Consider the following 21572-nt stretch of genomic DNA (forward strand, 5'->3'; position numbering starts at 1 on the left):
CTGTACACAGAGCTTACTAATCATAAGCTGGGGATACGGGTAAGTAGAAGGACTCCAGTCCTGCGGCATGGACTTATGATGTGGCTGTTGGACCATTGATTTGGTCATCTCCATTTATTTTTTGTTATTGGTTTACCATAGCAGATAGCAGTAAGTATGCTACCAGCAGATTCCAGCCATTTTTGTCTCAACGCTGTTTCATCTTTTGCTGAAAACTTGCGTAATCTAACATTACACCCAACAATGCTACTGAATAAATTCTAATAAGGAAACATTCCTGAATGGGATATGTTATTAAATCTTCTATCCTCTGATCCCTACATGTCTATCTGAGGTCTTGATGAGGTGGTTGGGCTCATCTTACCTGATGTCCATTGCAGACAGCATAGAGGACACCAGCCAGAGCCCCTACATTTTCCCACACTACCTGTTTCATCTGCACTAGAATGGGATATAGCTGGCGGTCTACTGGGATACACAGAACACTTCCCTTCCTAACTTTTGACTAGTATAAGACAAAACAATATTGCAGAGGTGACATTTTTGCTTTTTAAAACATTACTATCCCTTTAATTGGATCTTTTAAAAAATAAAGTCAGCTCGAGAAACTTTTAATAACATTGAATAAATATTGAAGTCACAGGATGGCTACATCCATTTATCTAGGCGACTGCTATACTGAAAGTTAGTAACAAGCGCTGTTCCTCATGACGGTTTAAATCCGAATCATCGAGTACTTTCAGCCGCTGAGCATATTGTGATCTGGTCAGAAGACCATGCAAGGCGTAAGCTGAAGACAATGGAGACATTTCAAACAATCACAAAAAGAAAAAAAAAAAAAACAACAAAAAAAAACATTTGTCACTGAAGGCAATTAAAGGCTTTTTATGGAATTCTTCATCCCAGTAAACTTAGATGTATATTCTCTTTGATGGTACCAAATGAGAAATGTCTGCCCAGCCAAGAATCCTGATCTTAGTGACAGAGTATTCCACATCTTCACAGACGGCCGGACTTCCTTCTCTTATCTTTGCACATGGAATGTAACAAAACTGACTCCAAACAATGCCCTCAATCCTGGACGCGTCTGGGCGTCCTAGCGTGAGGCACCATCTTACGATACAGGGCTTTGTATATAGGACAGTTCTTATATCCAGCAATGTTTGTAGTATCTTATGAAGAAGAAAGCAGCAGCAGTCCCCTCACTGTGGAATATTAACCTTTTCCCCTTTTTATAAGTCATGTTGTCTTTTAGTTTCTTCAAAAAGATAAAATTTCAAATTCTTCATCTTCTGAGTCAAAGAATCTGTCAAGGCGGTCGGCATCTGAGGAATCTAACACAAGCATGATTGGTTATTTTTTTTTTAAGTCTAAAAGTTTTATTATATTTTCATACAGTGGATATAAAAAGTTCACACGACCCTGTAAAAATGTCATGTCTTTGTTATGAAAAAACAACATGCCAAGAAAATAATTTCAGAACTTTTTCCTCCTTTAGAATCACCCATATTTTGTACAAATCCATTGGGAAACAAACTAAAATCATTTTACGATGAGGTTGTAAATAAAAAAAAACAAAACTAATTAGCCAATCAAAATTTAATATTAATTAGTGGTTAGTACACACCTGTCATCACTTACAATGATTCTGATTAACCCCTTATAGAGTTTAGATGTTCTAGTAGGATTTTCGGTACGGTTTCCTAGTTGCGTCTTACAGCAAAATTATAGGTCCGTAAACAGTTTACAACACAGCAAAAGGATCTTACTGTTAAAAGTTATCAATCAGAAAGGTATAACATTTTCCAAGGAATTAGATACATGGTGGAACAATGAAGATGTCTTAAATTTAGCACTAAAAGGGCATTATGTAGCAGTGGACGTCTCTCAAAAATTCAAGAAAAGACAAGAAGAAAATTGGTCTAGGAGAGTGCCAAAGACCTACAACAACATTAAAGGAGCTGCAGGAATTTCTGTCAAATACTGGTTGTGTGCTGCATGTGACAATCTCCAGTATTCTTCGTATGTCTGGCCTGTTGGGTAGGGAAGATGGAAGCCTTTTTTTTTTTTATTGAAAAATATTCAATCTCAGCTATGTTTTGCCAAAACCTACAGCATGTATGCCAAAATCATGTGGAAAAATGTCATATGGTCTGATGAAACCAATGTGGAATTTTTTTGGACATACTTCCAAAAGATATGTTTGGGCCAAAGCCACAATTGCACATCACTTAAAAGAACACCATACACAATGAAGCATAGTGGAGGCAACATTATGTTTTAGGGCTGTCTTTTGGTACATGGAACTGGGGTTTTAGTCAAGGTTTAGGGAAATCTGAACAGGTCCAAATATCAGTCATCTTTGCAATAAAACCTTTAGGTCTCTGCTAAAAGCTAAAGATGAATTTCACCTTTCAGCATGACAATTAACCTAGGCATACCTCCAAATCAACAAAAGCACGGCTTTGGTCAGAAGGAGATCAAAGCTCTGGAAAGGCCCAGCTAGAGCCCAGACCTGAATTCAAGATAAAATGTGGATGACCTGAAGAGGGCGCTGTACACAGGAAATGCCCTCACAGTCTGATAGTTTTGGAGCGCTACTACAAGTAAGAGTGGGCAAAGATTGACAGTTCTAGATGTGCCACGCTGATAGACCCCTACTTAAAAAACTATATTTTCATAAAGTAATAGAATTACATCAACAATTATTGCAAGGATTTGCATATTTATGCAACAACATTATTTTATTCCTTTACTTTTCAATTTATGTGAACACCTTATAGATGATATTAAACCTGGAAAAAGTTCTGAAATGACTGGTCTTGGTACAATTTGTTTTTACATGACAAAAACTGCCATTTTAACAGGGTTGTGTATACTTTTGATATACACTGCAGGTGGTGCAATTTATCAGAGTTGAAAGTATTACCAAAAAGGCTAATTATTAGTAATTACAAAGTAAGAAACCCCTCCACCATTCCCTCTGCCAAGACTGAAATACAAGTGGCCACAATATGAACGTAAATTACTTTATGACCAGGTTCTAAGGCACGACAATGCATTTTTTTTGCTGCACCTTTTCTGCAGGTGTCTACTGGCTAGTCTGTTTTGACTATTGCTTTTTTTTTTTAAACACATTTTCCCTTTTTGATGCATTATTGCAGATTTGACTCTTTTTTTCATGCTGGGAGTCTGCAGTAAACACAAATACAATTGAGCTTTTTACATGCGCTTTTTTCATGCTTCCCATAAAAACCTAGTGGGGGTGGGGGTGAGAACCAAAAACGTACAGTTCAACAGCCTTTCTAAATGTGTTTTCATGAAATCACGCCTACTTTGCCTGAACTGGTAAATGCAGATTTTCTGCATAAAACAAATGCAGTGGAAAAAAAAGCAGTGTTTACGTGGGAACATGGCCATAGATTAACCCCTAATACAGGCAATGTGGCTGCACTTACCTGGAGTGAGGTTGAGCACATCAGGGTTTGATAGATGGAGCGGCAGCTGGTCAACCACTTCAAACATGGGAAGAGATCCCCCAGTAAGTGATATCTGTAAAGAAACCCAATATGTCATTGCATTCATTTGACCAAGCGAGATCCGTACACTGCTCAGAAGAAGCCTCCAGATCAGCTCCTATTCTTTTCAATAGTAGTATGTCTGCATTATCCGGCAGCAGCCCCCAAACAGTGATCGGGAGCTGCGGAGTTCTACTTAGTGCACCTTATAATCCAGACTCTGCTGGGACTGAAAACAGTGGATCATGGGGGTCGGGTGTTGGACCCTCAGACCCCATTAATCTAATATTAAATGACCTATGATTATAATAGGTCATCAATATAGAAGTACTGGATATACCTTTTAACCTGTTAACCTACAATATACATTTTCACATTTTCATCAAAGGTAGCTAAGGAAAGTACGAGGCCGATTCAGGAGCTGATCTTGCTTCATATCAGGCAGAGGCCGGCTGTCTTACAATAGCCAACATCGGCATATAACAGAGCTTGCTCCGGTTGCTGAAATTTAACTATTTAAATGCCGATGTCAATCTATGACAGGGGCATTTAAGTTAAGTCACTGCACATTCACATGCACCGTCTCTGCATTGGTCTCAGTGTTACGATCAGTGTTTCGATGGGTTACCATGCCAGCGAGGCCTGCAAAAGACTATATATATATATATATATATATATATATATATATATATATATACACATACATACACAATATATATATATATATATATATATACACACACATACACAATATATATATATATATATATATATATATATATATTATAATAAATATTATATATATTTCTCCACTTCTCTACACTTTTTCCATTGAAAATAAAGAGTAAGAAAAAACATTTGGCATCATCATGTACATAAAAGTCTGATCTATAAAAAAAAAAAAATAAAATAAAAAAAAAAAAAAATGAATCAACCCAATAAAGTAAATGTCATAATAGTCACTGCTCCTCGCTAAAAGTATGCAATAAAATTGTATCGACCCATAGCTGGTATCAGTTAATCCGTTCCCCCGGTCACACAAAGAGCTTGCTTACAGGTCTCAAAAAAGGTCACACAATCCATAAAAAAAAATATATTTTTTTTTCACTTCTGAATTTTTATTTCTTAAGTTTGGTATCTTCATAACCGTACTGACCTGGAGAAAATATCAAAATGTCAGAATTGCCATATTCTTGTCACTGCACTTTCCAAAAAGTACCCCAACATGGCATATAAAAACAAGCATCAGCTGACGGAGCAAAAAAAAAAAAAAAAAGCAGCCTTCAGCTAGTTCCGCGAATCTAGAACTTCACTGACCTTTCTAATGCGCTGGCACCAGTCATCAAAATCTTCTTCAGAACTGCAAAAGAATCCCTATAGTAAAGAGAAGAATGAGAATGTTTTCAGGATATTACCAGCACTATTTGCAATGAAAGATAATAACCACCCACAGTGGACAATGTGGATTTTTTTCTTCCTACTGTAATTTAGAAAGCATGTCCAGAAGTCGGCGACATCCACCCTGGTCTTGACACCACTTTTGGGCAGCTCACTTTCTAACTACAAAATACGAAAATAAGGCTCCATTCACACTGGTCTTGTTTTTATAGAAAAATGCCCACAATTTATTTGATGTTTTTCATCAATATCAAAAGTAAAAATCGATCAGTCTGGAATGACAGAGCCAATGTCTGATTCATGCCGCCCATAGCTTGAACAGCATTCATCAGCTGTAAGGTTCCCTTTATGGAATAAGCTGTGCTTTCCTTTATTAGCATGTTAGGTTTTCTGTACTCTATATAACAAATGTATATACCTTTTTCGAATATGAGTACGGTATATATTATAGCACCATTTTTTCCATGTCACTTTACATGTGAGGAGGGGTATACATAATAAAAAAATAAATAAAGTAATCTTAAAACAAGTCACCCACTAGAACAGGAGGAGAGAGGACCCTGCCCGCAAGGGCTCACAATCTACAAGGGATGGGTGAGAAAACAATAGGTGAGGGTAGAGCTGGTCGTGCAGTGGTTTGGTGGATCGGTGGTTCTTTTGAAGGTTTTCACGGTAGGTGAGAGTCTGATATGTTGGAGTAGAGTTCCAGAAAAGGAGAGGTGCACCGGAGAATTCTTGTATGCGAATGTGGGAAGAGGAGATAAGAGGGGAGTAGAGAAGGAGAACTTGTGAGGATCGGAGGTTGCCCGCAGGTAAGTACCGGGAGACAAGGTCACAGATGTATGGAGGACACAGGTTGTGGATGGCTTTGTCAAAGTTAGGATTTTGAACTGGAGTCTCTTGGCAATAGGTAGCCAGTGAAGGGATTGACAGAGAGGAGAGGCCTGAGAATAGCAGGGGGGATAGGTGCATTAGTCAGACAGCGGAGTTTAGGATAGATTGGAGGGGTGTGAGAGTGTTAGAGGCAAGGCCACAAATCAGGAGGTTGCAGAAGTCAAGGCAGGATATGATGAGGACATGCACTTGTGTTTTTGCAGATTCCTGGTAGAGGAGAGGAATATGCAGATCCGGGAGATATTTTACAGTTGGCATTGGCAGGAAGTGGAAAGGACTTGGATGTGTGGTTTGAAAGAGAGATCCGAGTCTAGCATTACCCCAAGGCAACGAGCATGCAGGACTGAGGAAAGTGGGCAGATACGGAGTTTCATGGATAGCTCTGTTGGGGTGGTTGTGTAAGATGGTGGTGGTCTGTTAGATATGAGGAGAGCCAAGATAGGGAAAAGTCTGTGCTTCCAAGAGATGAGAGAACCTGTAATGAGAGGGAATGGTCCACTGTGTTGAAGGCAGATGACAGGTCCAGGAGGAGAAAGTAGTGTCGCTTGGATTTGGCAGTTAGTAGGTCATTAGTGACTTTAGTCAGGCCAGTTTTAGTGGACTGGGGGGCAGAAGTCAGATTGTAAGCGGGAGGAGAGGTTGGATGATAGTTCAAAATGGACGTGCTGTTCCATTAGTTTTGAAGCATAGGGGAGAAGTGATATGGGGCGATAGCTAGACAGAGAGGATGGGTCAAAGGAGGGCTTTTTGAGGATGGGTGTGATTGAGGAATGTTTGAAACATGAAAGTAAGACACCAGGTGTTAGTGACCGGTTGAAGAGTTGGGTTAGAGTTGGGATGAATACTGTGGTGAGGTTTGGGATGAGGTGGGATGCGATTGGGTCAAGTTCACAGGTGGTGAGATGTGATTTGGAGAGTAAAGTTGATCTTCTGTAATGGTGGAGAAGGTGGTTTTGGAGGAGGGCTGAGTGGTTAGGAAGAGGGCTGACTAGTTAGGAGGAGGGGCAGTAGGCCAAAGTTTTCTCTGATGTTATCGATCTTCTGCTTGAAGACTGAAGCAAAGTCTGCAGCTGAGATGAGAAAAGAGGGCGGAGGCACTTGGGGATGGAGGAGAGAATTGAAAGTGTTGAATTGCTGTTTAGGGTTTTGAGCCAGGAAGGATATGAGATATGACAAGTATGTTTGTTTTTCTGCAGTGAGTGTGGACTTGAAAATAGTGAGGGACTGTTTGAATGTGATAAAGTGCTCATTAGGATGGGATCTTTTCCATCTCCGCTCAGCAACCCTGGAAGCCCGCTTAAGCTCTTTAGTCAGGCTGGCGTGCCAGGGTTGCCTGTTGATTGTGCAAGCATTGATATGTGAGTCGGGTGGGCGACATTGTACTTTCTTGTCATGGCTCTAGTGTGCATCTTTGTTAGATTTTTTAGCGTGACCAGGTTGCTATGAGTAAGCACATTAAATGTTTGCAACTACAATTTTCTTAAATAACACGTACCACAGCAATGGAAGGGTCAATCTCTGATACATGCATCCGGCATGGAGGATGCTGGCAGTGGAAGCTGTCATCTGCTATACAACTACCATCAGTGAGCTCCACAGCTAGCTGCGTTGTGTGAGGATCTAGATAAATGAGTTCATCTCCTGTTGGATACATTACAATGTAAAATGAATTATGATAAGAACACAATGCCGAGCAAAACTGCCTAAACACCTAACAAATAAAAATATCCAAATCAATCCACATAAACAATCATTGCTGTATTAAAGGGTCGCCAACTATTCAGAGAACCCCTTCTTAAATACTATTTTTTCCAATATAAAAACACCATATACTTGCCTCCGGTGCCGGCGCTGTCCCAGCGATGTCAGCACGGGGTCTCCTGATATGATGTTATAACACATGAGCCCTACTGAAATCAACAGTCACTATCGGGTTGCTTCACTCTCAGTTTGTTCGGAAGTCCGAGGTTCGTCTGAAGGATGCGACAGCAGAGCAGCTCAATAACAGCTGCTGAATGGCTTAGGGCTCATGCGGCAAAACAAAATTACAGGAGTCCCGAGAGACCCGGCGCTGACATCGCTGGAACAGCGCCAGTGCGGGAGGAAAGTATATGGTGTTTTTATTGTATATTGTGGAATATAGTATTTATGTAAGGGTTGTTCTAGTTGTGGGTAATCACTTTGAACATGCAAGCAGCCTCTTCAGAAGGGAAGAAGACAGGAACTCTAGTGCCACCTATTGAAAGTAGGAATCCAAAAAGTCAAACCAATACCTCCATTCCCAGACATGTGGTTCGGGTATTTTGTCTGTCATTCATGTAAAATAACGCTATTAACCTGCAGTTATGGGGTTAATCTGCATGATAATAGCTCTCTGACACCGTGCGGTGCTGACATTGAGGGCCCCACTGCCGGGAGGAAATTATCTTTATTCCCCCAGCATTGTTCAGTGTTAAGTCACAGGGGCACAGTTTCAGTCACCACTCTTTCAGTTTTTGACTTTCCACAAAAAATTAAAATAACCAATAAATTTCATTCAACTTCACAATTGTGTTCCACTTGTTGTTGATTCTTCACCAAAAATGTACATTTGGTATCTTTATTTTTGAAGCATGATATGTGGGAAAAGGTTGAAAAGTTCCAGGGGGCCGAATACTTTCGCAAGGCACTGTACAAATACTCTAGTGTGCAGCAGCATTTTACTCACTTTTGCCATTATCATAATAAGTACATAAAGGAAATAATGCAAGTATAGCACTATTCTGGATATTGGGGTCATCTACAGTTATACATACCAACATATCCTATGAAGTAATGGGCACTATTTGGCCGACCACCAATAACTCCTAATGACTGTGGCAGCATAAAGCAGTGCTGAAAAAGACAATGAAATACCACAGCTAAGAATATAGTATCAACAAGGATGTACAAAGTCAGAAATGTAACTAAAAATATATATAAAAAAAAACCTTCAGGGTTTCGATATACGCTCCGTTGATTTCGCTTAATCCTAGTCGCAGAGGTATGAGTAATACTAGAGGTCTCCACATCCTGTGTGAATTAGAAGCTCCATCGTGGCCATTACACAGCGGCCCAAAGTCACAGCTTCCCAGTCGACACAATCGCCCTGCACAAAAGAAACGGCTGACTTAGCAGGGGTTTCACTATGCTCCAATACTTCATACTTTTAAGAGCAATTAAAAAAAAGTTCACCAAAATGAACTATTGCTTAATTTGTCAGTAAAATGTATGTGATATAGTCGGCATGTAGTCAAATACCGATCACCATCTTTTCTGATTCACAGTGACATTCCAATCCTCTTCTGAAACATGTGACTGCCATTCAGACTACCCGACTAGCAAAGCCGTCTTCTGTATGACCCAGAAGTTGCTTTCTCAATGTAAGGCTATGTGCACACGTTGAGTATTTGCTTGCAGAAATTTCTGCAAGGTTTCTGCATATCTTGGCAGGAAAACCGCTGCGGCAAGAACGCGCGTTTTCTCCTACGCCTCATTGGGTGACACAGACCATGGGTGTTATACTGCTTGCCACTAGGAGGACACTAAGTGAACACAGAAAAAAAACTTAACTCCTCCCCCGCAGTATACACCCTCTTGCTGGCTGGGAATTCTCCAGTTCTTGCTTAGTGTCTGTAGGAGGCACTTTGGTCTGGCTTCAGACCCCACCGTTTTTATTTTCAATTTTTGAGTTTTCGGTAAATTTTTATTCTTTTACTTAACGGAGTGAAGGGGGCGACGGTTCCTTTCAAGGGTCCGCTCTCCCCTGAACCAACAACAGGCGAGAACGCGGAGTATATCTCCCCGTGCCCTCTCCTGCGACGACTGGGGCATATCTGACTACTCAGGGCGATTGGTTTATTTACGGTCCCAATCTCCCCGCACGGACAAAAAGTGCATGGAGCACACGGAGTGCACGGAGAACCACACTGAGGAGCGCTTCTGACTAAATTAGCCCCAAGGCCTCTCCATCCCCCTGCTCATAGTGAGGACTGATTGAGGTATACTCCTTTAAGAACTCCTCCGGCTCTGCTACATTGCCCGGGAGGATGAAATCTGCAGCTGGAAAGTCCAGGACAGCGCGGTTTGTGTGAGCACCGGATTGGCGGTATGGGGTCGGGTCCTGGTCCCTGGGAGAGGCGCTGACCTAGTGTCAGCAGCAGTACATCAGCGCCCCGTCGCGGCCCCCTTTCATCCCCCTTTCCTTTCATCCGGCGCTTGGCGCCGGAAGGCCCAGAAATTTAGTCCCTGGCTTTTCGGCCGGTCTAGGCCGCAATTTACATAGCGCCGCCGCCCACGTCCTTGGCGCTTCTCGCTCTGAACGAAAGTCTCGGGGGCCATGTTTTTTTACCGCAGCCTGCTCTGGGATGGCTGCGGGGGCGCGCACTGACTGACAGAACATGGCGACGCTGCAGGGCGACCACTATTCCTCCTGGGGACACAGCATCAGGACCATGGGTGAGTTACTTCTGCCCTAGCAAGCAAGCTTAACCCTTTTCTCTCCACTCTCACCTCATCTGCAGTACAGGCTCTGCCTGTAACCCTTTCAGGGGCACTATGTCTCATGCTAAGAAAGCAAAAGGACTACTAAAAAGCACACTGCATTCTTTACCTCTTGTGCCACTCTTGCCCAGTGCCCAAACTAATCCGTTATGCACGGATTGTGACCCGGCTTGTGCTCAATCGACATCGGCCGCTGCTGCCACCGAGCCCCCTGTATTTAGTCCCCCTGAGTGGGCTGCGTACCTGTCACGGTTTGTGGAGTCTCTGACCAAGGCTATAGACTCCCTCCGGGACTCCTCTTTAAGTTAGAATGCGCCTTCGCCAACTGAGGCTCTGGCGACGGCCAAGAACCGTCCACCAGCAGGGGGCGTACTCGTTCCAGAGATGGTCAGGTCTCTAGAAAGCAGACCCATGACGCGTCCCCCAGTCACACCTGCGCTTTGGCATCTGCGAGCTCTGGCTCTCCCTCTCCTAATGTTCGCAGCGAACATGACTCTGAATACGAGTCTGACATGTCACTACCCCAGAATCACCCAAATGACCAAGAATCACTTAATTCTCTTATACAGTCAGTCAACAGGATTCTGAAGTTGGATGAGGAGAATACTCTCATTCCGGAACACGTTGTTTCTTTTAAAAAAGACTAAACGAGTGCACAGGGTTTTTGCCAGCCATCCAGAGTTTAAGAGCATTGTCCAGAGACATAGGGACCCACCACAAACGGTTCTAAGTCAAAAGCCTATTGAGGCTAAATACCCTTTTGCTCCAGACCTAATGAAGGATTGCTTACAATCCCCTTCTGGTGATGCTCCTATATCGCGTCTTGCTTCCAAAACGCTTCTATCCGTTTCGGAAGGTTCTTCAGTCAAAATCCACTCTGATCGTCAGATTGACTACCTTGCTCGCCCAGTCTTTGAAGCTTCAGGAGCGGCAATTTTTTTCCCCATCTTTCGCAGCTTGAGTGGCTAAGGCTATGGCCGCTTGGGCAGAGGTGTTAGTTACTGCCATCCAGGATAGCAAACTTCCTCCAGAGGCAGTCAGCATCGCCAGGCAGATGGTTCACGCAGGAGATTTTGTAGTGGACGCTTCCTTAGATGCTGCCAATTGCGCTGCACAAGCAGCCGCAAACTCAGTCTCCATTAGAAAGGCCCTATGGCTCCGCGACTGGCGGGCAGATTGAACCTCCAAAAGAACGTTGACTTCTCTGCTTTATCTAACTTGGAGAGAAGCTGGACCAACTCATTTATGACGCTACCGGGGGGGGGGGGCATCTGGATCTAGGGGAACCAGATCTCATAGATCCTCTACACAATGACTTGTTGCAGCATCCGGAGGACACCAGCAAAGTAGGTGGTCGTCTACTTTCATTCAGTCACACCTCGCTTGCGGTCGTCCACGACGAGTGGGTCAGGGAGCTTCCCCCCCTCCGACACGTTTTTTCCGGTCCGCACCTCCCAAGACAAAGACAACAGCCTTCCTTCGGCCGTTCAGGCGCTGCAAAAGGGACGGAGTCATCATTCCGGTCCCTCAAGACGAAAGGTTCAGGGGTTTTTGATTCAATCCTTTTTGTGGTTCCAAAGAAGGACGGAACGATGCGTCCCATACTGGACCTCAAGCTGTTAAATCAGTTTGTGAAGGTATGGCAATTCAGAAGGGAATCTCTCCGGTCAGCTGTCTCCTCCATGGAAGGAGGCGAGTTCCTAGAATCCATCGATATCAAGGATGCTTACCCTCACATCCCAATTGGTCCATCCCACCAGCAGTTCCTTCGCTTTGCAATTCGCAAGGAACACTTCCAGTTCGTTGCCTTGGCCTTCGGACTCGCCACCGCCCCCAGAGTGTTTACTAAGGTCATGGCCATTCTTCAAGCTCGGGAAGTGGTGGTACTGCCATATTTGGACGACCTACTGATCAAGGGTCCGTCCCTTCCAGCCTGCGAGGAATCCGTAGATATCACAGTAAATACACTTTCTCGCCTGGGTTGGAAGATAAACTTCGAAAAGTCTTCCCCATCACCGGCTCAACACATTTCCTTTTTGGGGGATGATCTTGGACACTTCCTGCGGGTTGGTCATTCTTCCTCCAGAAAAGGCACAAGCCTTACAACAGGGAGCGCGTATTCTTTCCCGACCAGTTCTCACTCCATACGTTTCAGCATGAGAGTTCTCGGAGTCGGAAAGATGGTAGCAGCGATAGAAGCGGTCCCATTCGCACCATCTCCGCCCTTTACAACATGCGTTGCTGTTGACTTGGGACAAGAACCTGTTCTCCCCGGCCCGTGGGTTCCTTCTGTCCCTACGGGTCAGGCAAACCCTCAAGTGGTGGACACTGAAATCCTCCCTGAATCAAGTGACGTCCCTTCTCCCAGTACGATGGTCAGTGGTGACCACCAACGTAAGTCTTCTGGGCTGGGGTGCGGTTTTTCATCTCCACACGGCACAGGGTAGTTGATCAACTCGACAGTCACGTCTCCCCATCAACATCTTGGAGATACGAACGATCAAGTTACCCCTACTCAGTTTCCACCATCTCCTCGCAGGTCACCCTGTCAGGATCCAATCCGATAACGCCACGGCTGTGGTGTATGTCAACAGTCAGGGGGGTACTCGGAGCAGGATGGCCATGCACGAAGTGAGTCACATCCTCCATTGGGCTGAGACTAACCATTCGCCCATCTCGGCAATCCACATCCAGGGGATAGACAATTGGGCGGCGGATTTTCTCAGTCGCCAAGGCCTTGCCTCAGGAGAGTCTTTCAGCAGATTTTCTGTCGCTGGGAGACTCCGGATGTGGATATCTTGGCCTCAAGACTAAACAACAAGGTTCCCCGGTTCATTGCCCTAAAGCCCCGGAACACAGCAAAATACTTCTGGGGCTTAGTTAACCGGCGCATGCCCAGTCAGGCTTTTCGGCTTTGCCCGCAGTTGGGCAAAGCATACTGCGCGTGCGCTAGCCAAGAATGCTTAGTGCACGCGCAACAAATGGCGGAGACCTACTCCTATTCCTCAAAAAACTGCGGACGGCGGCCAAGGATGGGGAGGCGGCACACATCGGGAACACCGCCCATCGGACCGGACCAACCTCGTTTTCATCACCTGCCAAAAGTAGGTGACAGATTCCCTTTAACAGAATGAACATACATAGGCTGTAAGGAGACAGCAACTGTTAATTTTAAAGAAAAAAAAATTGCTTTGGCACCTGCGTAATTTTGATAACCAGCAGAGGGAAAGCTGATGGCCGGGGACAGATGTTTATAGCCTGGGAAGAGGTTAATACCCATGGAGCTTCACAGGCTATTAAAATCAGCTCACAGCTATATATTTAGCCTTTACCGGCTATTGAAATGGGTTACCCCAAAACCAAAATGAAGTGGGGTCCCCTTTAATTAACAACCAGTAAAGGCTATGCAAACAGCTGTGGGCTAATATTAATAGCCTGGGAAGGGGTCATGGATATTGGCCCCTCCCAGACTAAAAACATCAGCTCTCAGCCGCCCCAGAAAAGGCGCATTTATAAGATGCGGCAAATCTGGCGCTTTGCCAGGCACTTCCCACTTGCCCTGTAGCGGTGGCAAGTGGGGTTCATATTTGTGGGATTGATGTCACCTTTGTATTGTCAGGTGACATCAAGCCAATAGGTTAGTAATGGAGAGGCGTCTAAGACGCCTATCCATTAGTAACCCCACAGTGAAAATGTATAAAAACACAAACACACAAAATAAAGTCCTTTATTTGAAATAATGACACAGACTCCTTTAATGAATCTTAAACCATACTTACCGAACGCCTAATCCACCAATGCCAATGTCTCCTGCAAAAAAAATAAATAAACCACAAATATTCCTCACCAGTCCGCCGAGAAGATTAATCCATAATGTCACATGACGATCGTGATCACTCTGAGAGCACAGCTGGCGATACATTGACAGGAGGTAATCGCTCAAGCAGTGTATAACTGAGCTACCGTGAGAAAGGTCACCAGAGTTCATCAGCTGATCAGCTCCAGTGATCTCCCTTACGGCACCACTGCTGTGTGAGAAAGTTCTCACACAACGATGCCGTGAGAGCACTGGAGCTGATGAACTCCAGTGAACTCTCAGAGCAGCTCAGTGATACACTGTGGGAGTGATCACCTCCTATCAGTGTATCGCTGGTGGCCGGGTAGAGCGGTCACATCTCCCGACGTGACTGTTCTACACATGACATCGCCGTGGGACAATCTGGATTACGTGACCTATGGTGGACAGGTGAGTATATGTTGGTTTATTATTTTAAGGGCATCAGGATTTGGCATTAGGCGAGTATAATGGGATTTTATTTTTATGTGAATATGTATGTAATTTTACTTTTTTTTTTCTCCAACTGTGAGCACAGGCGCTGGCAGATGATACTACTCTCCCATCAGCGGCTCCTGCCATCACTGTTATCAGTGACAGCAGACATAGCCTGATGGGAGCAGCAATATCATCGGCCCGCGCCAGCTTTTTACTGCAGGTCACACCGCTGCGGGTCACGCTGACATCTGCCTGCATGATCCCGCAGCACTATGTCTGCGGTAGAGTTACCCCGGGATGCAGTCACAGCTGCAGAGTCACGCTGACCTTGGACAACGTGATGTCGCAGCGCTGTGACTGACAGTACTGGCGGTAGCGTTACCATGGGTCGCAGTCACAGCTGCGGGATCACGCTGATATCTGCCAGCATGATCCCACAACGTTCTGACCGACGATCTTACCGGAGGCAGCGTTACCGCCAATAAGAACCACCGTGCTGGTGTTTCCCACGCTGTCACATATATCACAGCCTGGGAAACACCATAGAAAGACGGTAAAAGGCAAAACAAAGACTCAGCAAATCTGCAAATTCGCAAACATTTTTATACCTGCGTTTTTGCTGTGGCTTTGACTGACTCATCTGAAGTCAGGGTGGCGAAATGCTGCAGAAGCGTAAAAAGAATGGCAATGCTGCAGAAAAAAAACGCACTGCAAATACGCAGGGAGATTTACTGATCATGGGCACACAACACTTCAGGATTGTCACTGAATTACCTTGCATAAGGATTCCACAGCGTTTTTGGACCATTTCCGCGTGGAAAAACGCTGCAAAAACGCATCGTGTGCACATAGCCCAAGACCTCATTCAGGTATCAGTGATCTTTCTTGTATAAAAAAAAACGGTCCGAGAGTCAGGACGGGAGAAGGAGACGGTGATCGGTAGGTATTTAAACACATGAACGTTACATATTGCTAATGGATTAAGGAGAGAACCTTTTTCCTGGAACTACTTCTTTAATGAAAAAAAAAAAAATCCTATTGAACATCTATGCTGATAAAGGTCGAGCTTTTATAACACATTTATTTCTGCTGCTTTATGTTCTAGATGACATACAGTATACGCAGGGTTCCCCAACCTGTAGCTTGGGAGCCACATGTGGCTTGCGGTCCCATGAATTGTGGCTCGCGGCTGTCTGCCAACTTGATGTATTAGCTCCAGGTCTACCAAACAGGTATGAGGAGCACATCTCAAAATGGTGAATTTTGTGAGTAGCCCTGCACAGAAGAGCAGATCTGGGTGCACATATACTGGTCTTAGCGGTTTCGATTTAATTTAAGTATGGTACGCTGGAGACATGATGATATTACCTGTGAGAGGTGGTGCCTGAAGCTGGATGTGACAGTGTGTTGGGAGTACTGGATGGGAGCAAACTGAATGGAGGAATTGTGGGGACCACTGGATCTTGTTACACTGCTTCGGGGGGATTTCTGTGGAAAAGCTTTGGTTATCATTATACCCGTAATGGGGGCTCAGATTGCCACTACTGTGAGGGAGGAGCGAGCTGAGATGTGGCTCGCGACCCTCTCTCAGAGCGGAATGTGGCTCTCTAGGTCAGAAAGGTTGGGGACCATTGCAGTAGAGCAGGGGTGGGCAATTAATTTTGCCATGGGGCCGCATTAGAAATTAGGATGGTGTCAAAGGGCCGGACTAATATAATTAACTCAGTTGTACCCAATACTATATATGTATATTATATATAGTATACATATGCTATCTTTTCATAAACAAACAGTATGTTAAACAATGCAAAGATTTACAATACAATGAAAATTGTAACCTTTAAACACAGCTATGTGCTCTCCACAAACTAAGCACACAGCTTTACCTTTGGCTTCAGCAAATAATTATTTAGAAGTCCATTCCTTGTTAAAAACTCTGCATTCTGCATCAATCTTTCTTTTTTTAGCCGACATATTTAAGGGCTATAACAGCTAACCTTGCCTAATTCTTCCAATGGGAGTCTCTGCCCAAGTTTCAGAAGAATGTGGCTGCTGCAGGGGACAGGGGAGGAAGCAAGTGGTATCTGTGTACCACTCCTGTACTGCTCACAGGGGCTTTATTAGGCACTGACCACTCTACCCAGCGTCCCAGACCCTGGCCTGACATAAACACCCAGTCCAGACCCAGTCTAAAAGTAATTGATGCTAGCCTTACATTGCACCACAGTGTCACTGCTCTGCTTGCAGCAGTATAGATAACACCACGCCTCCATGCCCGCAGTTGGAGGCGTGGTGTGATTTATACTGCTGCAAGCAGACGCCACCTACAGCATCTATGCAGCCCTCTCTCAGACCACGCTCCCCTCCAGCCTCGACCAGTCAGCGCCGCAGGTCTGGTGTGTGGGCGGTGCGCTGGAGGCAATGTTTCTGTGCCGCTCTCAGGAGGTCGGGGTCCGCTCCGCTCACCGCCGCGTCTGCTGGGACTCCTCTGCTTTCTGCATGAATGATTCATGAGGAAAGCAGGAACCGGAGAAGTCCCGGACCCCTCCGCGGGCCGGTCACAGGCAGTGGGCGGGCCGGATGCAGCGCGGGGGCCGCCCCTTGCCCAGGTCTGCAGTAGAGGGTACGTAGCGGCTGCCTCATCACTTCTGGAAGACCATGACATCTCCACAACTGAATGAACCTCTCTTTTCTCTCTGTATAAGCGGGGTGCATATTATGAGACTTTTCTGCAGATGAAGCACCATACTCCTCTATAATAGCACTTCAACACTGGAGGACATTGAAAATATGAGAATGTTTAGTTTCATGCTAAATTTGACTCATCAGACAATTGCATTGACAAGAATACGTGTCCCAATGGGAACTGCAGCCGACCCCATCAGTCTATTAGCGAGTGTTCCCACAGGAAAATCTGTTGTAGATTTTTACTGCAAAGTGATGAAAACCCAACAGCCCCTATTATAAGCATATGGGGTCTGTTGGGTGCAAATAGTATCCTTTATGTGATCGATTCAGGACTATGTCAATTTCCCTGTCCTGTTCCTATGACAGAGCAAGGAAATTAAATAGCGCAGATACACAGATATGAACAGAGGCTTACATGGATGGTCTTGTCTTACTCACTTATCTCATCTGTCACAACAGTATTATCCATAGCTATGTGAACAGCCATCGAGCTCCATTGATCAAAAGCGGCTAGCTTCCTGCAATGAGAGACATGAGAAAACTGCAAGTGTGAAAGAAGCTGTACGACGCTTGTATGCATATAATAACAGTGCTTTTTACCTACCTCAGCACCTGGGCTACAGTGTTTGGACCATACCACTGGCCAATGTATTTCCCTTCACCAACTCCCATTTGGGCTGTAATAAAAAGCAGCCAATTACCCATACAGCAGCATAAAGGCGAGAGTGCTGGTGGGCGGCGGACGAGCTCATTATCATCATTACCTACCAATCAATTGCACAATATACCTGTACGGCATATACTGATGTACCCATCACATGCCTACATGTCATACCCACCCGCTGTATAAATAGCCCTGCTCTCTACCTACATTCACCTGCGGCCAAAACTGCATCTATCATTTCGTTCTAGAAGAGTTGATAACTCTGGATCAATCACAAAAGCCAATACACATTACTGGAGTCTAAGGCTATGTTCGCACGTTTCGTTTTTGCAGCGTTTTTTTTAATGCTAATTTCCAGCTGCATTTCACAGTGCCAGCAAAGTCTATGAGATTTCAGAAATCTCATGCACACCGTTTTCTCTTCCTGACTGTTTTGCCAAAGAGCTGTGTTTTTGCAAAGTACAGCATGTCACTTTTTTCAGCGTTTTTCTACCATTGAAAGCAATGGGTAGTGAAAAAAACGGAGGTTCTAAAACCTGATGAAGTTGAATTAGATTTTTTTTTGTTATGCACTAAACAACACGCACAACAGTACCAGGACAAAAATACAGTAAAAAAAAAATGCACGAAAAACTAATCAAGAAATGCAGCAAAACCTGCTTTTTGTAAGCAGCTTAAACTTAGCATAAAAAATGTGTGAACACAGCCTAAGGGAACGTCCACACAGAACAAAATACTGATTTATTGCGCAAAGAATCTAAGCAGAAGTTTACATTACAGGGCACATGGAGGAGAACATCGCCTGGAATTGTCAGCGGGCCAAGGTACAGAGCAGGAGGGGCTGACCTGATTGATAATACAATATTGGCCACTCACCGTAAAATCTTTTTCTCAGAGCCTTCACTGGGAGACACAGCTAAACTGCACATGGTTTCCTGTGTCCCCCAATGAACCAATCGAGAATGACTGATATTTTATTCATTGTGTGTAGGAATACAGGGGGCAGTCCTAATAAGTGATTATACAGATGAGCCTGTCAATCAGGTGTCAATCCCTGATTACGATCACCCACTTGCCCACTAAATCTAGAAAGAGCAGAAATTTCAATGTGTAAGATTATGTGGGCGCCGTTTTTTTTGTCTTTTTTTTAAGCTAGACTCCTCGAAGAAACACTAAGATAAAAAAAAAGACACTTAAGACTATTCCTATTTATTTCTATGGTAAAACCACATTGTTATTCATATGTTCAGTCTTTTGAGCAGTTTTTTTCCCCACTTCTGATTTTAAAAAACACTTAGTGGGGAAGAAAGTGCAACTGATGGAATCCGCTCCAAAATATGCACTGTCCAATCAGAAGCCTGCAAAAACGCTTCAGGGGGAAAAAAAACAAAAAACGACAACTCTCCCCAGCTTCTCCTGCTCTGTAAACATCCCTTTATCAAACTACATGTATAATGTGACAATTTCCTTTTACCAAACCTCATCCACATGCTGAAAATTTTATTCTGCACAGGAATTGATCTGTAGACTGCCTTGTGAATTCCCATATCAAAATTTGCAAAAACTGCGGGTTTCACCCAATTCAACACAAAGGGGTCAAACACGCCATTAATTCAATAGGAAATCCACAGCAAAATCCTCAAATTTCATATGCATACATGCAAATGACGCAGGGGGGGGATTTGTGCTATGTAAACGTGACATAATCCTAGAAAGAAGGGGGATGAAGAGGATCTAGTGGGCACCACTGATCAAATTTAATGTCAAATGAAAAAAAAAAAAAAAGGGGTGCTACAAAAAAATTGGGCAAATTGTGGACCACCCCTGACGACGCTACACTCAGTTGCAACACACGTTGGTTTAAGGCCACTTACTGGGTATATTATTACTTGTATACATGTCCCTTTGTAGGTGTTATTTATTTTACTCACTTTTATAGCGCCATTTATTCACAGCACTTTACAGGAATGGTCATCACTGTTCCCGTTGGGGCTCACAATTCAATTCCCTATCAGTATGTCTTTGGAGTGTTGGAGGAAACTTGAGACCTGGGAGAAAATCCACACAACCATGGGGAGAACATACAAACCCTTGCAGATATTGTCCTTGGTGGGATTTGAACCCAGGACTCCAGCGCTGCAAAATAACTGTGCTAACCACTGAGCCACCGTGCTGCCCAAAAGTATTCATTCCTTTTACTATTTTGCAGGATCAGTGGCACTTATAATTATCTGCTCTTTGTCCTCAGTTGCTCAGGTTCCTTACAGGTTACACTAATATTTATTTGCAGGTCACTTTGTTACTATTTCTGGTACCTATATTTACTAGTCTCAGGATATCTGGCACGTTGCACTTTAATTGTTTTCTGTTATCAGCCATTTGCTATGTCAAGCATTTACAGTCACGGCCGAAAATGTTGACATCCTTGAAATTGTTCCAAAAAAATGAAGTATTTCTCCCATAAAATTATTGCAATTACACGTTTTGTTATACACATGTTTATTTCCTTTGTCTATATTAGAATAACACAAAAAAAAAAACAAAAAACAGAATAAAAAGACAAATTGGACATAATTTCACAAAAAACCTAAAAAATGGACTGGACAAAATTGTTTGGGGGTTTATGTGTAAAATGATGACCAATATGCCTCTTTTTCTTATTTTTTTTGTGTTGTTCCAGGTCACACAAAGCAAATAAACATGTGTATAACAAAACGTGTAATTACAATAATTTTCTGGAACAATTTCAAGGCTGCCAACACTTTTGTCCATGATTGTATATCTTGTGACAAAGTCACTGGCAAAGTACTAAAGGGGAGATACGCTTCACTGAGGCTATTCGCTTCAGTGAATTGAAACCCAGTTTGCTCCAGCACACTGTGTTCAGAGGAGTTTATCGGCCATTTTAAGGGCTGGGTTTTTGTGGACAACAGAGCGGGTGGGAGGTTGTCCACCTTATCTCCACCCCAGGGTGTGGCCTGGAGTTTAAATAGTTGGCCTCCTAAGGCCCCGTGCACACGGTGCGGATTCTGCTGCGGATTCGCAGCGGTTTTGCAGCAGAACTGCAAGTGATGTACAGTACCATTAAAGACTATGAAAAAAAACCCGCTGTGCACATGCTGCTTTTTTTCCTCGCGGTTTTCGTGCGGAAAAAAAAAAGAAGCAGGATGTGACTTCTTTTGTGCGGTTTTCCACCTAACTCCACTATAGGAATCCGCAGGTGGAAAAGCGCACAAAAACCGCAAGATAACCGCAAAAAAACCAGGAAGAAATCCGCAGGAAAAATGCAGGTCACTTGACCTGCGGATTTCGTGAATTCTGCACAGAAAATGCAAGCACAGAATACGCACCGTGTGCACATAGCCTAAGGCATTCAGGGTTCAGTGTGCCTGGAGAAGCTAACTTCAGAGAAGGATTTTTGCTATCCTGAACTGTGTGTTTTGCCAACCCCGAGCGGGCGGGTCCCCACTATCACAAGGACTGCACTTTGTGTTAACAATTAGTTTTGTTTTCCTGTTTTTGCCCAATAATAATAAACCAGGGAAGATCTTAAAGAGACAGTGTTCCCCTGTCTACCCCTCTCTGCGTACATCTGAGTAAGACAATCTACCACAAT

General features: G+C 44.0%; 1 protein-coding gene across 2 annotated transcripts in view; it reads right to left on the reverse strand.

The window, feature by feature from the left end:
* Positions 1 to 595: 595 nt before the first annotated feature.
* ATG4B (autophagy related 4B cysteine peptidase) overlaps positions 596 to 21572 on the reverse strand; it is a 47368-nt gene continuing 26391 nt past the window's right edge. For both annotated transcript variants that reach the window (XM_073581187.1, XM_073581186.1), the window contains exons 6-13: positions 17897 to 17969; positions 17731 to 17810; positions 8780 to 8937; positions 8606 to 8684; positions 7306 to 7451; positions 4836 to 4892; positions 3459 to 3552; positions 596 to 1334 (exon numbers count right to left, since the gene is read on the reverse strand). In XM_073581187.1, coding sequence (XP_073437288.1) covers positions 1261 to 1334; positions 3459 to 3552; positions 4836 to 4892; positions 7306 to 7451; positions 8606 to 8684; positions 8780 to 8937; positions 17731 to 17810; positions 17897 to 17969 — 761 coding nt within the window. In that variant the 3' untranslated portion in view covers positions 596 to 1260. The remainder of the gene's footprint in view (positions 1335 to 3458; positions 3553 to 4835; positions 4893 to 7305; positions 7452 to 8605; positions 8685 to 8779; positions 8938 to 17730; positions 17811 to 17896; positions 17970 to 21572) is intronic.

The sequence above is a fragment of the Dendrobates tinctorius genome, unplaced genomic scaffold, assembly GCF_039654945.1.
Source record: "Dendrobates tinctorius isolate UK_male_01 unplaced genomic scaffold, ASM3965494v1 ptg000069l, whole genome shotgun sequence".
NCBI lineage: Eukaryota > Metazoa > Chordata > Amphibia > Anura > Dendrobatidae > Dendrobates > Dendrobates tinctorius.